Raw genomic sequence first — 17,697 nt, forward strand, 5'->3', positions numbered from 1 at the left:
TATACACAACAACATATCAAATATTATAACATACATCTTTTTTTTTCTAAGGCAACTTTTATATAACCAAAATACTTGAAAAATGGTTATATATAAAAATGAACAATATTAACCAAGACGTTGCCAAAGAAGACAAATATGGATTTTTCTTAACCAAAGGAAATCCATGCTTGTTTTGCAAGAACCAAAGATTATCAAACAAAAAAGTTCATTCTAACATATAAAAGATGGCTCTGATCCCACTGATGAGGTTTGATTCAAAATATAAGTTTGTTTATAACAAAAACCGGCAACAAAACACTTCAAAAAATAACAAGTTTATTTTTAGTTCATAACAAAACCAAATCATCATGGATCCATTTATAGAGGTTAGAATGAAATAAAAACACAAACAAAGAGTGTTTAGAATGACAACCTTTGAAGCCTTTGAACCCACTTGGTTTTGGGATGTTGATGAAGATGAAAAGATCAAAGAATATGATCTTCTCTACAAGTATCCACCGTCAAGATCAAGGAACTTGGAATGCTAGTTCCTTCTTGCATAAAGTATTTCATCAGCCTTTAAGTACTTAACTCAAATAAGCACTAAAGGAGAAACACTTTAAGCCACCAAACACTTGAATGGTTTTCAAAAGAAAGCAAGAGAAGTAGCTCCATGATACTTATAGTTTTGGTGAAGAATAAGAGGAAGAATAGAGTGTTTCACTTAACAAATATGCAAACCTCATGCATCTCTTATATAGTCCATACAAGGTAAGGCCTAACCATTAAAATAGGGAAAACTGCAATGAAGTCCCTACATATTGGGCTCATACTCGATTTAGTCCTTATATTTATTTTTTATTCAATTAAGTCCCAAATACCGGTAATTGTATTCAATTTAACCCTTTGACCAGGTCAACAGGTCATCCAACTTTCAAAAATTACATTTTTGGCCCAGATTTCAAAGTTTATTACAAATTTGGCCCATATTTTACACTTTTGGCCCAAATTTTAAATTTTGTTACAAATTTGGTCCAAACTTTACCCTTTTAGCCCAAATTTTAGAATTTTATTATGAAATCATCATAACTTTAGTTTTTTTTACAACTTTTTTTCTCAAAAATTTGTTTCTAATTTGTTTTTTCTTTATAAAATCATTTTTATACAAAAAAAACGTATTTTCACATAAAAATCTTATATTTTCTATATAAAAACATTTTTAAAAAACTTTTTTGTATATGAAGTATCTAGTTATAAAAATATATATTTATTAAGTATATAAATATATACAAAACCGTTTTTATAAAAAAGTGTATACAAAAACATATTTTATAAAAAAAAATTATACAAACACCTATCATTATTGTATGTGTGTGTTTTTGTGTGTGTGTGTGTGTGTATATATATATATATATATATATATATATATATATATATATATATATATATATATATATGCACACAAATAGGAGTGTATCTATTTTTTTTTATAAAATCGTGTTTGTTTATATTTTTTTTATTAAAACGTGTTTGATCAATTTTTTATATAATACGTGTTTGTATACATTTTATAAAATCGTGTTTGTATACATTTTATAAAAATGTGTTTAAATAATTTTTTATATAATACGTGTTTGTATATATTTTATAAAATCGTGTTTGTTTACATTTTATAAAATGTATACAAACACGTATTATATAAAAAATTATTCAAACAAGTTAATATAAAAAAATGTAAAGAAATAAGATTTTATAAAAAAAAATATAGATAAAATAGGTGTTTGTATACGTTTTTTTTATAAAAACAGATTTGTATATATTTATATACTTAATAAATATTTATTTTTATAACTAGATATTTCATATAAAAAACTTTTTAAAAAAGGTTTTTGTATTGAAAATATAAGATTTTTAAGTAAAAATACGTTTTTCCTGTATAAATATGATTTTATAAACAAAAAACATATTAGAAACAATTCTTTGAGAAAAAAGTTGTAAAAAAAAAAAAAACTAAAGTTAGGATGAATTCATAATAAAATTCTAAAACTTGGGCAAAATGGGTAAAGTTTGGACCAAATTTGTAATAAAATTTAAAATCTGGGCCAAAAGTGTAAATTTTGACCAAATTTGTAATAAAATTTGAAATTTGGGCCAAAAATGTAATTTTTGAAAGTAGGATGACCTGTTGATCGGGTCAAAAGGTTAAATTGAATATGATTACCGGTATTTGGGACTTAAATGAATAAAAAATATATATAGGGACTAAATCGATTATGAGGCTAATATGTAGGGACTTTATTGCAGTTTTCCCATTAAAATACTCGAAAGTAATGGCTAGACTTTAGGAGCATAGGAGACAAAGCTTGGAGATTGACAAAGAACCCTCATATTTTAATATTTTTGGCCATACCTCTTGAAAATAAGAGGATTCTTTAATTTTTATAAACTCTAAGTTTAGAAAATATAAACTTTGCCTTTAGCTAAAAGATAAAAGAATCCAACTAGTCCAGAATATTGTGCATGACTTATTAATTCATATCATATGAAATAATAACTAGTTATACTCTCTTATAATTATTATTTTCACAATACAATAATTATTTTTAATTAAATATAAGAATTGATATTATGTATTAAGGATCATATTAGTAATAAATATACAAAATGTGCCAACTTGATATAGTTGTGACCCTATAGGATCATATATTATTAGCAATATCACTCTATAATAATTCTTAGGCATATAGATTCAACAACTTTATGGTGTTTGTGGACTCATGCATGTGTTAAGTCATTTATAAAGCTCTTTTGAGATCTAGAGCCCCATTAAACCATGCATGCACGTAAAGTTTCCAACTTTACATGACGAGTCATCTTTTAAGTTAAGATCTGAGAGTATGGGGTAGGGGTTGAATGGATTAAGCACTTTTTGATGAGGGTTGGCCAACTGGGGAGTACGTTGGGTGTACAAGCTGGTACGTTGCGTGTACTAGCCCCAAAGCATGCACATTAAGCGTACGATCTGAGTACGCCTATCATACTCAGCAGATGGGCTTCAGAAGTTTAGGCTTCTCGGATTTAGGCCATGTTTGGACTCTAGGTGATTAGGGCCTTGTTGGGCCATTAGGTCTATTTTTGGGCCTTTTGGACAGTTGCATTAGGACTTGTCCTTGGTCCAAGTTAGGTAAAGTGTAAAAATTTCATTTACCCTAGTTTGGACTCTTAATGTGAGTCGGATCCAATTATTAATTGGATGTTATTAATTGATTGATAGATCGGGGATTTTAGCGGGCCAGCAGCCAGAGACTTATCTATGAGATTTAACAGTCTGAGGTGAGCTTCCTCACTGGGTTTATCTGGCCGAAGGCACTAATGCTGACCCATGATTATTATGCTAGGATCCTAGATGCCTGCGTGACTCATGCATGTGTTATGTGCTGGTATGTATACCAAGCGTGGCTCGATGACGGGCGAGGCTTGATGTCTGTATTGTATGCCATTGGCTTTGTGATTTATCATATGTGTTAGCATGATTATATTTTTATATGTTTATATGTGTATCGTGCGGTGCCTGATGTCAAGCGAGCCTTGGTGAATGAAAGTTCTGTAACCCGAGCAGAGCCCGAGGCCGACTGGGACTCGATGTCGGTCAAGGCCGGATGTGGGGCAGGGGCCCAGTATGTATTTATCTATATATGGTATGTGGTATTTTGAGGAATTCACTAAGATTTGTGGTAACGATTTTCAGTTTATGTTTCAGGTACTTCAGGATCTAAAGGGAAGAGCCCAGGATGATTGCATGGTACATACCACCTTTTTCGCATTTTAAGATTTACTCTACTATGATATGATGTAGCGCCATACTTTGTCTATTTGGGTTGTATGAAATTTTTTTGAAGTATCGTTTTATTTAAATTAAAAAATAAACTTCTTATGTCTTATTTTTGGGACGTTACACACCTAATTTTCATTTGTTCTATAAAAACCATTCATTTTAAGATAAAAATTCTATCGCGGCCACTATGGCCTGCATTTGTGCTAAACAAACCACCAATGTTTATTTTGTGCTAAAAAAACACCAACCATAAAATGGTGGTTAAGCCGAACTTAAAAAAAAAACATAGTATTTTTCGTAATGAATATTGGTTCTAACAGGTAACAGTGGACATGTTTAAGCATTTTACCAAAAATTGATGGTTTTTTGGAACTTATTAATAATTGGTGGTAAAATCGAACATTCAGAAAAATAGTGTTTTTTCGTCGTTATATATATATATATATATATATATATATATATATATATATATATATATATATATATATATATATATATATATATATATATATATATATATATATACACATATATATATATAACACCAATGCTCCAGGTTTTTTCACTTGTGACTCATTTCCTTAAAAATTGTGCAAATTTTGTCCCAACGTTGGGCATACGAGATAGGTATGCTGAGCGTAGGCGTTTAATTGATGATCACAGATCCCTTGTGTATGTTGGGCATACTACTTCAGGCGGAAAACCCTAATTTTTTAGGTTTGGATCCTATTTAAAGAACATTATGACATCAAAACCTTTCTTAACTCCAACATCCACCTCTCTTAGCCTCCATTTCGAAACCCTAATTGTGTATGTGAGTTTTGAAGCTTTATAGTGTAATTTTGGTGTTCTTGGTAGTGAAGGAAGACCCTTGGAGTTGTGGTGTTGCACTCAAGCCTTTAAATCTAAATATTACTCACCCTTGTGCATCTTCTTGAGGTATAAAGCTCCAACGATGATGCATATTTCTTTAGATCTATTTATAGTAAGATTTGTTCATTTTTGGTCCCCTAGCCTTAGATCTTGAGAGTTTGAGCAACTCTAGACCTAATCATGAGTATTTCCTTTCATTTAAGAGCATTGTGGTTCATAAAATTTGGATCTTGGTGTTTACTAATCATGCATAACGGATCTATTTAGCATTTTGGTGATGAATAAGACTTAGGTTTGGATTTTGGGCTCAGTGTAGCCATACACAGGCATAAAGTTTGCAACTTCAATATTCTAGAGTATTTTCAGATCTGATGTTTGGACATCAAGTCTTAAGGTATTAAGACCTTAATAGAGTTTTGGAGGCCTGTTGAGTATGTTGGGTGTAACCTTTAGTACGTTGGGCGTATTTGGTTACGAACTCGTAAGCCTTCCGAGATCGAGTTATACGCTGAGCGTACAAGTTGTACACCGGGCATATGCTTAGGAAATCTTTTTGGGCCATTTCAGGACTTAGGTCACTAGGGAATTTCGGGCTTGGTTGTTGGGCCATACGAGGAAGGGCAAAATGGTCTTTTTCCCTTGGTAGTTTAAATTATGTTATGGACCATTATTCTTTTGTTAAACCCAGATTTTTAATTAGGTTTTTTATAAGGTTATGTTTAATATGAGGAGTTATGTTAACAGCAGTTCGAGTGTGCGATTTAGTTATCTTCTGTTAGTGGTAAGTCTTCTCACTGTGCTTGTGGGTCAAATGCACCAATGTCGGACCACTATGTTATATTGTATGCTAGTTATTGTGTGACTCTTATACGTTTATATAATTTGGATTGAAATAGACCCCAGGGTTAGGCTAATGAATATAAGATGGTTTGGAAGAAACCCCATGGTTGGGTCCATATTTGTATATTTGGTTAAAATACGCCAACGGCCCACGGTTGGGCCTATATTTTTGTATTGGGCTAAAATACAATGTATGGCTAGGCCCAGTTGTTTGTTTGGCATTTGGTACTTTGGGGAACTCACTAAGCCTTGTGCTTATAGATTTGTTTATGGTTTTAGGTACATCTGGTTCAAAAGGGAAGGACATGACGTGATGGCACAACATCCCCCCCTCTCATGATTTCCGTACTTTTTGGATACTTTTACTCTGATGTTTTCGATATTGTACATTGTGATTGATTTGGAACTATTTGATGATTGAAACTATCGATTTTAAAATGAAAATTTTTTATCATTGTTTTTGGGTTGCTAATATGTGTATGTGTGTGTGTGTGTGTGTGTGTGTGTGTGTGTGTGTGTGTGTGTGTATATATATATATATATATATATATATATATATATATGAGACCATGTTAATTTTGTGAGATATTAGGACGCGATCCTAACCACTCATCTTGAAGATCAAAAAAGGTATTTCTAAAATGTAAAATAAATGAAAACTTTGAATTCTATTTGAATATTATTTTCGTTATTTAATTAATCGAAATTAAAAGTTATTATTTTGTTAAATATACATGAAATATTGTTATAGAATATTAAACCAAAACTGTTAGAATATTCAAATATTCTACTTGAATATTAGAATATGAATATTCAAACAGTTTTAATAGAATATTCAAATATTGTAACAATTCAAATAATTTTAGTAGAATATTAGAATATTTGAAATTCTAATAGTTTTATTTGAATATTCGTAGTGTAATATTTTTTTACAATATTTCACATTTATTTAAAAAAATAGTAGTGTTTTTATTTTTTTGTTTTTTATTTATTTTTATTTTATTTTATTTTTGAATAAATTAAATGACAAAAATAATATATAAAAAAGAAATTTTAGACTTTAGATTTTCATTTTTAATTTTTTTAATCTTAGTTAGGATTTTGTTCCCATGTTTCATAAAATTAACATGTTTTTATTAACCTCTTTTATATATATATATATATATATATATATATATATATATATATATATATATATATATATATATATATATATATATATATATATATATATATATATATATATAGTTCAATAGAGAACCATTGATAATTAAGGGACCAATGAACCAATCTAAAGCGTTGAAATTTAATGTGATCAACGAGAAAATGAAAGGTTGTATACTTTTACAATGGACGCACATGTACCATATTATAACAAAACTCATTTCTGTTTTTTCGTTTAATTTTTTAGGCCTTGTTTTTTTATGGAAAAAGACCCGAATATACCATTGTTTATGATTTTTCATTATTTTTCCTTAAAGATCCATATTGATATACAAAAAAAGATTTTTTTTCAAAAAAACTAACTTCATTTCTTTGTTTTTTGAAAAGTTAAGGCCTATATTTTATCAAAAAAATAATAATAAATATATTAGAATTCATATTTTTTGATACTTTTTAAACATACATTTATATTGATGTAAAAAAACAAAATTTCAATACAGATTCACATTGTAAGTCAATGTGAATATACGCAGATTCAAAATGTGAATAATAGTTAGACATATTCACATTGTGATTATTATAATTGAAATATTTATAGTATAAATTTAAAGTAATCGAGTTTTTTTTAATCGTTGATGATGTTTATTAATAGATAACAAACCAATGAAAATTTTGGTATAGTTAGTTTTTTTTTTAATAAAAATAAACTTAAATATTGAAAAAAACAACAAAACGAAGTGAATTTTTTTTTTCAAAAAAAAAATTGTTTTTTATATTTTAATATGGATCTCTATGGTAAGCGGACAGAAAATCGTGAACAACGATATATTTGATTTTTTTTTTTTTCGATAAAAAATATAGCTTAAAAAAATTATGTGAGCGTTTTGGTAAAGAAGTGAATGTTATGGTATGATCCAATGTATATACGTCCAATGTATAAGTGTACATTCTTTCATTTTAGCCATAGATCGTTTTAAATTCCGACGTTCACAATTGATTCCTTTATTCTTTGGTAGTAATAATTTTCTATTGAACCTTACCATACAAAATTATAAGCATACAAAATTATATGGATTGAGGAAGAGAAATTAAATATGCTCATATATTTTGTTTTATCTATTTTTATAAATTTCATTAATTTTTTATATAAAATGTTTCTTAATAACATATCTATGGTAGGGCATTATGTCGATAGTGAATAGTTGCTCAAGGAGTACTCATATGATACAACTAGGCGGCCGGTCCAACGATCCTCTGCCGCCCGCGTATTTTGACGATTAGGATTTTGATCTTCGTTGACTATCAAATCATTTAAAACATAATTAGAATAGTTTCGCAATTTTAAATATCATATTGTTTGCATTTTCATCACCACACATTAAAAAAATCTTGGCAACATTGTAATTTTGCCATCAATTTACGCATACTTCGCAGTTCTTGTTTTTAGCAGAAAGATATTGATTTCAGCAAACTTACCACGTCATGTTGTCCTAAGCAAGAAGCAAGAAGAAGACTTGCTTCATTGTCTCCTTTTCTAAATTTCACATTGCGCCACTCATAATAATGCTTTGGACCACCATTTGTCTTTATTCGATTTTTCAAATATTCCTTTTATCCACACCCCTCCTTGTTAAAATGCTTGATTGAATTCAACTCTTGTGTTTATATGCATCTAATCAAGACCTCATCGAAATCAGCCATATGTAGTTGTTTTGTATGTCCCATGCAAAAAATGTGCACATCTTACGTGGGTTTTAGTGTCTTTTATGCAAACTTTAACTACGATTAATGGGGTGCAATGAATTGATTGTTTACATGAATATGAGTGTAGAGGCAACATAGTAGAATACTGTAGAACCTAATTTGCCTTTAATGAAGATGCTTTTTGACATGGCGTTTATAACTTTATCTCTTAATCATGTGCGCATTAAAAAAGTTATTTAATAGACGCGAAGTCTTAGTCTTTTAAAGTTTGAGGCTCCCAAATGAACAAAAAAAAAATTTATATATATCTATTCATTCTTCTGGATGCCTCAAAAGCTACCTCCCTTTTCTATTGATCTAAAATGTTCATAAGAATGGGTGATGTGGGTGTTTAGTGGAACATCTTTGTGTAACCTCTCCAGCCTGTTTCTTTTACCCTTTTTATAAGATTAGAATTTAGAAATATTATTGAAACCCAATATTACCTTTTTTAGTCCACTGAAGTTGGACTACAACACAAGTCTTTAAATAGAAACCGGTTTTCAGCAAAAGGGATGTTCATGTGCTCATAATTTTATTCTGTGAAAGAAGATAGCAGAGGGGTCAAACTTCAAAGCCATTTACTACAGAAGAAGAGAGCAATGAGAGCAATTAGTGCTTCTCCTCTTTATCTTCCTCTCTTTTTTCTTCTTTTTTCAACACTGTTGTATAGACCCACCTTTGCTGCTAAAAGGGTAAGCATACATTATTGCTTCTGAAATTTAAATTCGAAATTATTTTTACAATTTCTTCTCTTTTTTTTTTCTTCTTCTTCTTTCAGTCATATGTTGTGTACCTTGGAGCTCATTCACATACCTTTCAACTTTCAACCAGTGATTTAAATCGAGTAAGGGACACTCATTATGAGTTTCTTGGCTCTTGTTTAGGAAGGTAATACGATTCACTCACGTGAGCATTTGAATGGTTTCTTTCAAGTTTCGACGCTTAATTTTAATCAAAATCTTTATTTTTTTTCTTTCTTGAATTAATATACTTATATTTACAGTAAAGACAAGGCCAAAGATGCAATATTTTACTCATACACCAGACATATCAATGGTTTTGCTGCCATACTTGAAGATGAGGAAGCTTCTCAGATAGCAAGTAAGTAATTGAAACTCGATAGAGATTTGAATGTTGTTTTTTTTTTAGTGGGTAAGTGGTTCGATATAATGATATGCTTTGAATTGTGTGAATAATTATTCAATGCAGAGCATCCCACTGTAGTTTCGGTGTTCTTGAACAAAGGACGACAATTACATACAACAAGATCATGGGATTTTATGGGGCTTGAAGATAATGGTGTAATTTCTTCCAGCTCGATCTGGAAAAAGGCGAGTTTTGGTGAAAACACTATCATAGGAAACCTTGACACAGGTCAGCTTTTCTGATAAAGTTTATCTTATGTTAATTGGTCCAAAATGTACTTTAGTTAATGTCATTGGTAAACTAAAACAAAAAAATAAAAAAATAAAATTAGTCTTTTCTTTCTTTTTTATTATTCTCCAACATTTATTTTGAAGATTGTGATATAGATTTACTCACTGTCGACAACTTGCTATTACATATATAACTTATATCCTTCCAAGAAAGCTGCTTCTTAACTTCTATCAATTTCGATCGTTGACTTTTTACCTTTTATGGTCTTAGTTGTGGATTAGCATCCCAATAACTTAACTTCTGAAATATTATATGCACCTTATTCGTTATATGTAACATTTGCAATTTGCAATTGATTATGTTGTGGGGATCACTAAGCAATAATACAAAACTTCTTTGATCTAGAATCTCTAAGCTGTTGCTCTTTTTTACTGCAAATGTCTTATCTGTTGGCCACTATCATGTGTGCACATGGTTTGTGCACTGGCATCAAAATTGGTTTCGGTTTTAAAAGCCATTTTTGTTATTATGTTTTTTGAATTATTCATAAGTAGCACTTGTTATTTGCTATTATTTTAACCATTTATACTTATTCATAATGCACGTTATATTGTATTTTTGTTGTAGTAAACTATCTCCACCTTTACTTTGTTTGCTAAATCTTGTCAGGTGTTTGGCCAGAGTCAAAGAGCTTTAGAGATGAAGGAATGGGACCAATTCCATTGAAGTGGAAAGGAGCATGTATAAATGGTGCAGATGCTACCTTCCGTTGTAATAGGTCAGGTTCTTATGCCCATGGTTTATGCCTTAATTTTTTCTATAAGGGAGTCTTGGGTATGATGGAATGGAATCACATAGGAATAGAATGAATGAACAGTGTAATGGATTGAGTAAGGTAATGGATCGTTACATTCCGCTATCATATTCGGTAAGCTTGATGGAGTGTAATGAGTTCAAAGTTCAAACATGTGCTTTTAATGTACAATTAAAAAAAACTAAATGAAATTTATATTGATAAATAAAGAAAGTTTGTTATTTATATATTGAAAGTTTAATCGTATGAAGATGTATTGTTTAATACATTAAATATACACATACTTCATGTCGTTTGAAATATTGTACTATATGTATATCGATATTTAAACGAACATCTATCCACCATGTTATAAATTTTTACAAAGATAGACAGTTATATAAAAATTAAAATAGGTTTGTATGCCAATATATATATATATATATATATATATATATATATATATATATATATATATATATATATATATATATATATATATATATATATATATATATATATATGCACTTAATAAATACCTAATTTTATAAATACATATTTCGCATAAAAATGTTTTTTTTTTTTTTTTGTAAACTTATATAGAAAACAGAAGGTTTTTTTATGTGAAAATGTGTTTTTTTGTATAAATATGATTTTATAAAGCAAAAAATAAACATATTCAAAACAAAATTTAAAAAAAAAAAAAAAAAAAAAAAAAAAAAAAAAAAAAGATGTAAAAAAACTAAATATATGATGAATTTATAACAAAATTTTGAAATTTAGGCCAAAATTGTAAAATTTTGGACCAAATTTATAATAAAACTTAAAATCTATGCCAAAAAATATAAATTTTGAACCAAATTTGTAATAAAATTTAAAATCTAAACCAAAAATTTAATTTTTAAAAATTAGATAACCTTCTGACTGGATAAAATGGTCAAAATAAATATAATTTGCAGTTTTAGGACTTAATTGACTAATTGACTAAAAGAAACTATAATCAATTAACTAAAAAAAATTGTAATAAATTTTTGAAAATTAGACGACCTGTTGACCGAATAGAATGGTCAAAATGAATATAATTTGAAGTTTTAGGTATCGACTAAAAAAACTATAATCAAGAAATATTCTTGAGTAATTGAGAAATAACAAAAACTATAGTTTTAAAATATATTTAAAAAATATTATAAGGTAATTTATAGCTCAAGTTGTTACACTATAACAATGTCTCATACTCATACATAGTTTCCTTTTTTCTACATGAAGGAAGCTAATAGGAGCACGATACTTCAACAAAGGTTATGCATCAGTAGTGGGACCCCTAAATTCCACCTTCAATTCCCCTCGTGACCATGAAGGGCATGGGTCCCACACCTTATCAACTGCGGGAGGCAACTTTGTATCCGACGCCAGCGTATTCGGGTACGGGAATGGAACAGCCAAAGGCGGATCACCCAATTCTAGAGTTGTTGCATACAAAGTTTGCTTTCCACCCGTGAATGGAAACGAGTGTTTTGATGCAGATATATTAGCAGCATTTGATATGGCAATTCATGATGGTGTAGACGTGTTGTCTGTATCTCTTGGTGGTGATGCTGTCCCCTTTTTTAATGATAGTGTTGCTATTGGCTCTTTTCATGCTGTTAAAAATGGGGTTGTTGTTGTTTGTTCTGCGGGAAATTCGGGACCCGATGATGGTACGGTGTCTAATGTTGCCACGTGGCAGATTACGGTTGGTGCTAGCACCATGGATCGACAGTTCCCGAGTTATGCCGTTCTTAGCAATAACATGAGCTTCAAGGTCAGTTATTATGTTTTTTTTTGGAAAAAAAAAACATTATATTTTGTTGTCTAACCGATCAAACCATAAAAGTTTCGTACCTTTTTTTTTTTTCAATTTAACCATCAAAATGGTTAATTTGGAAAGTTATTGTTGAAACCTTAGGTAACAAAATTATGGGTTAACCATTTTGACAAATTAACAATAATTTGGAACCTAATATAACGTGTCAAAATGGTTTAATTTGGAAAAATGCTAGGAAAACCTGATATAACAAAAATAACCGATGAAACCAAACAGGGTAAATGATGGGAAAATGTGAACTTTTTATGGTTTGATTGGAAAAAAATAAAGTGAAATTCCCGAAATATAATGTATAATGTTTTTTTTTTCCTTTTTAAAGGTTCTAATAATTTCATTAATGGCATGGTATTATACGTTGATTATTTGTGGGAAATTACTTTCAGGGTGAAAGTCTTTCTGCTAAATCATTACCAAAAAACAAATTCTTTCCAATTATAAGCTCTCTAGATGCCAAAGCAGCCAAAGCAGATGCCAAAGACGCGTAAGATTACAAGTTAGCAACTTGTGATGCATAATTTTAGTGGCTAAATGTTAATTTTTTATATAAAAAAAATAAAATAAAATTTGCAGGCAGCTTTGTAAGGCGGGATCACTGGATCCAAAAAAAGCAAAAGGGAAAATCTTGGTTTGTCTACGTGGCGATAATGCCAGGGTGGACAAAGGGCAGGAAGCTGCTTTAGCTGGTGCTGTTGGAATGGTTCTTGCAAATAATCTTCTTTCTGGAAATGAAATCATTGCAGATCCTCATGTCTTTCCTGCTACACATATTACTTACACTGATGGTCTTGCTGTTTATAGTTTTCTTAACTCCACCAAGTAATGTACACAAATTTTGCAATTCTTTTTTTTAATAAAAAACATGGTTTTTAGCTTTAAAAAAACTTGGTATTTAACTTTTTATTTATTTATTTTTGTGACAGGAATCCAATGGCTTACATTACACATCCATCAACTAAATTGGACACAAAGCCAGCTCCTTTCATGGCAGCTTTCTCATCTAAAGGACCTAACACCATCACCCTAGAGATTCTTAAGGTTATATCATTAAGGTTTAAATGCAAGATATAGTAATGTACTTTCTTTAATATGTTTATTATAGCATCCTACTTTCATTTCTTCTATTTCAGCATTCTCATCTAAATACAAAGAAATTTTATTTGCTATAATTGATATAGATTTTAAAGTACAAGTTCTAATAAGAGTAAATTACACTTTTTGTCTCTAACATATACCTTTTTTTTTTTTTTTTTTGCAATTTTGGTCCTTATTTTAGGTTCTTGTAAATATAAATTTTCAGTACCTGATCCAAGTAAAATGGTTATATTAGGTTCCCAAAATATAATCATTTTACTTGTAATAGGGACCAAAATGTTACAAAAACCTCAATGAGGACTGCAATTGCAAGAGAAAACTTTGTGGGACCAAAATTGAAAAAATTCAGATACTCAAGGACCAAAGATGTAATTCACTCATGATAAAAATGTTAAAAGTACAATGTCTCAATAACAAAACTAAAAGTACAATGTTATAAAGAAAGAAATAGAAGTAGCATGTTGAAACAAACAAATAAATGAAAATACATTGCTATTTATTCCACAGTTAAATATCTCCACTAAATACCTTACATTATGTGTACATGTTTTTAAATAAATCATGATATTTTCTTTCTTAATTAATTTTCAGCCAGATATAACTGCACCCGGTGTAAGTATAATAGCGGCTTACACAGAATCACAAGGGCCCACAAATCAAGATTTTGACACACGTCGTGTTCAATACAATTGCGTATCAGGAACTTCCATGTCATGCCCTCATGTTTCCGGAATCGTTGGCCTTCTAAAAACCCTACATCCAGATTGGAGCCCAGCCGCCATTAAGTCCGCCATCATGACCTCCGGTAAAATTACCAAATTACCCTCTTCATCATTTTTATAAAACTTATTTATTTTTTACTTTTATTTATGATATGTAGCAAGAACACGGGACAATGCGGTAGAACCGATTACAAACGCATCACACACAAAAGCAACACCGTTTAGCTATGGAGCAGGACATGTGCAACCAAACAGAGCCATGGACCCTGGTTTGGTTTATGATTTGACCACGGTTGACTATCTTGACTTGTTATGTGCACTTGGGTACACTAAATCTCAAATTGAAAAGTTTTCGGAAACACCGTATAAATGTCCGATTAAGAACATTAGTCTTACAGACTTTAATTATCCATCAATCACTGTGCCTAATCTTAATGGCTCGATCACGGTGGCTCGAACCGTTAAGAACGTGGGTGCACCGGGGACCTATGTGGTTCAAGTGTTTAAACCGAAGGGTATTTCGGTCCAGGTTAGGCCAAAAAGTTTGAAGTTTGAAAAGATTGGTGAGGAGAAAAGGTTTAAGGTTACTTTGAAGTCGAAGAAGGGTAGTGGGGGTAGGGATTATGTTTTTGGACAATTAAAATGGTCAGATGGAAAGCATTATGTGAGGAGTCCTATTGTTGTTAAGACCATATGATTGTGGGGTGGGAATATTATTTCAAGAAAATAATTCTTGAATATTATTATTGGGATTTATGAAATTTATTTATTTGGTTATCATGCCTACCTTGTTATTATATATTGTTAGGGTTAAATGTAGGAAATAGCTATGTAACTTTATTTGTTTGTTTATTATAATATTTTAATTTTAGTTTTTTCTATTATAGTATTATATTTTGAAAAATATGTCAAGTTATAACATTTTTCATGTAAATACAAAGCAATTTCAATGGTAATTCTTTTTTAAAGTGCACTGTTGTATTTACAATATATATATATATATATATATATATATATATATATATATATATATATATATATATATATATATATAATGCTAAAATTGAATAAAATTTTCATGGCATGATGCTTTAAAAAAAAGAAAAAAAATATAAAATACATTGAAATTTCGGAAAATGAAGAATTATAATAAATAAATAAAAGTGTATTTCATTTTTTTTTTTTTTTTTTGGTTATCTGGTGTACCTTAGTATATGGTGTGTTAAGGTGATGTCGCAACACGAGGAAATGGGGAACACCACACATTTTAGTGTTTTCTCCGTGTGATGAGCATAAATATGATAGATTTCTATGGTTCAAACAACACTCTTTCGTTTCTACTTTCTATCTCAACTACTATAATTTGTATTTAATTATTGTTATTTTCTGAAATTCCATAAATACTAACATTTTAACCCTCAATTTCATACAACCATCTTTATTTTCACTAAAATGGATTTAAATAATTCTCTTAAAAACTCCACCTTAAGATCACATTGTCACAAATCACAAGCTACTAGTTCAAGTACATCTATTAGAACTGTTTTTCTTTTCGATCCGTCAATACCACTTTATGGACCACAATTAGACCCCTTGTTTTCTCACACAACATGTTTTGATTTCAAAGTGTGCAATAATTTTATCATATGCTAACCCGAACCCGATTCACAAACTTCATGCCTTTTCCCAAATACATTCTGAAAACCCAACCCTCGCCTGAGCCAGAAGTCGTTCGTCCACAAAACAGAATCCTCACCTGGATATGTTTCTAAAACACAACACATAGCCGAACCATCCCAATTTAAAAGAAAATGCAAGCAACCAAATAAAACATTGACAATGGTGTAAGATATCGCATTCACGAAATCATGGGTCAACATGTTAAAGGATCTGAACACTAATCATGTGTCAAAATGTTAAAGGATCTGAACACTGGAAATATGCAAGTGAGTCAACATGTTTGGAAACACGTTATAAAATGTTTTCACAAATAAATGAATGGGTCGTGGTGCAAATATCATATGAAATACCAACTATACACCAAGTATAAGTGAACAAGACAGCTACAAAGTTCAATGGGTTGTACCACAACTTAAAAACACAATGTATAAGCAAACAAGATGGTGAAAACATTTTCGAGACGGAGCTAGAAATAATATGGGTGGAGAATAAAGGAAAACTATTCAAATATGTGGAGTTTTGGAAGGTTGTAACACGTAACCCAAAATGGCATATGAGGTGAAGAAACAACTCGTTGCTTCAAAAATAACAAAAGCATCTAAATCAAGTTACACAACTTCCTTGTATGACCGAGTAAGGCTAAACTTGAAGGGTGATGATGCTTTTCAACCCAAAGAAATAGTTTACCCGATAGGTAGGGATAAAACGAAAAAGAAAGTGTCTTGTCTAGTACATTGAATTTAGTGTAATTGAGGAACTACAAAATATGGAAAAGAACTTCGAACAGTATAAGTTGAATTTTTATGTGCATTTGCAATTCAAGAAAGAGAAATTTTCTAAATAAATAAATAACGTATGATGATAAACAAAAGCAATTGCGATGAAAAAGCAATGGCTCAAAGACACAAAATTTTTGATACAAAAAACTGACCTTTTTGTGGGAAAAAGAACTCCGACATTATCATATGGTAAAAGCGTAAATTAGGAAAAATATGGCAACTAGTCTTGTTTTAATTATTTTTATGTTTTAGTGTCATCTTAATTTTTATGAGTGTAAAATACAGTTTTGGTCCTTGTGGTTATTAGAAAGCAACTGTAACGTTTCAAAATTTTAACCATTTTTTATGAAATATAATTAAATACACAAAAAACCATTTTCATGAAAATGAACATAAATATTTATTTGGTTCAAACATAATAACAAAACGTAGAGTTTAGCAGAAGTCTCAAAACAAAACATGGATGTGAGTATATTCATATCGCGCCCTTTCTCGTTCTCACCGGAACAACATGAAAAAGATTTCAATATAAAGAGTAATCACAAAGTTTAGTGAGTTTTCCATTATATCACACATTCCATCATACATATTATACATATCAACTACAAGCTCACAGCCAACACCTCAATAGACTTGTAAGTTCACAACCATCATCTCAGTATACTTATATGCTCCCAACTATTATTCCATATTTTTTGTGTAGGCTCACAACCAACACCTCAGTGCTTGTAAGTACACAACCATCATCCCATCTAACATGTAGGCTCGTTGTTATCATCCAATTTGGGCCTGTAGACTCACGACATATCATCATTCCGTTATCATCACCTAAAATCTGTCAATTACCATAACAAAACACCACTCTAATCTAATCATACATTTGTACACTAACAATAAACATCTATTCTACCATACAAATGATATATAATGTCACACATAGTATATTGAGA

General features: G+C 30.2%; 1 protein-coding gene across 2 annotated transcripts; it reads left to right on the top strand.

Moving 5' to 3' along the window:
- The first annotated feature begins 8,376 nt into the window (after window positions 1-8,376).
- Window positions 8,377-15,068, top strand: AIR3 (Subtilisin-like serine endopeptidase family protein). 2 transcript variants are annotated; one of them, XM_078995381.1, is made up of 11 exons: window positions 8,377-9,132; window positions 9,219-9,328; window positions 9,444-9,541; window positions 9,650-9,814; window positions 10,487-10,595; window positions 11,877-12,411; window positions 12,858-12,955; window positions 13,045-13,290; window positions 13,395-13,509; window positions 14,158-14,371; window positions 14,447-15,068. In XM_078995381.1, the coding sequence occupies exons 1-11, from the start codon at window positions 9,040-9,042 to the stop codon at window positions 14,983-14,985; spliced, it is 2,322 nt and encodes a 773-aa protein (XP_078851507.1). In that variant the 5' UTR covers window positions 8,377-9,039; the 3' UTR covers window positions 14,986-15,068. The 2 variants fall into 2 exon arrangements, with proteins under 2 accessions (XP_078851507.1, XP_078851508.1); XM_078995382.1 differs by lacking the exons at window positions 8,377-9,132; window positions 9,219-9,328; window positions 9,444-9,541; window positions 9,650-9,814 and adding an exon at window positions 10,122-10,291.
- Window positions 15,069-17,697: the final 2,629 nt, after the last annotated feature.

Source organism: Lactuca saligna, chromosome 5, assembly GCF_052625555.1.
Source record: "Lactuca saligna cultivar CGN05327 chromosome 5, ASM5262555v1, whole genome shotgun sequence".
NCBI lineage: Eukaryota > Viridiplantae > Streptophyta > Magnoliopsida > Asterales > Asteraceae > Lactuca > Lactuca saligna.

What these genes read in the sequence shown, in the direction of transcription:
- AIR3 (XM_078995381.1), top strand. Translation starts at nt 9,040, where the DNA reads ATGAGAGCAATTAGTGCTTCTCCTCTTTATCTTCCTCTCTTTTTTCTT. An exon ending in CTTGGCTCTTGTTTAGGAAG is followed by an intron (nt 9,329 to 9,443) that starts GTAATACGATTC and finishes TTATATTTACAG; the next exon opens with TAAAGACAAGGCCAAAGATG. An exon ending in GGAAGCTTCTCAGATAGCAA is followed by an intron (nt 9,542 to 9,649) that starts GTAAGTAATTGA and finishes TATTCAATGCAG; the next exon opens with AGCATCCCACTGTAGTTTCG.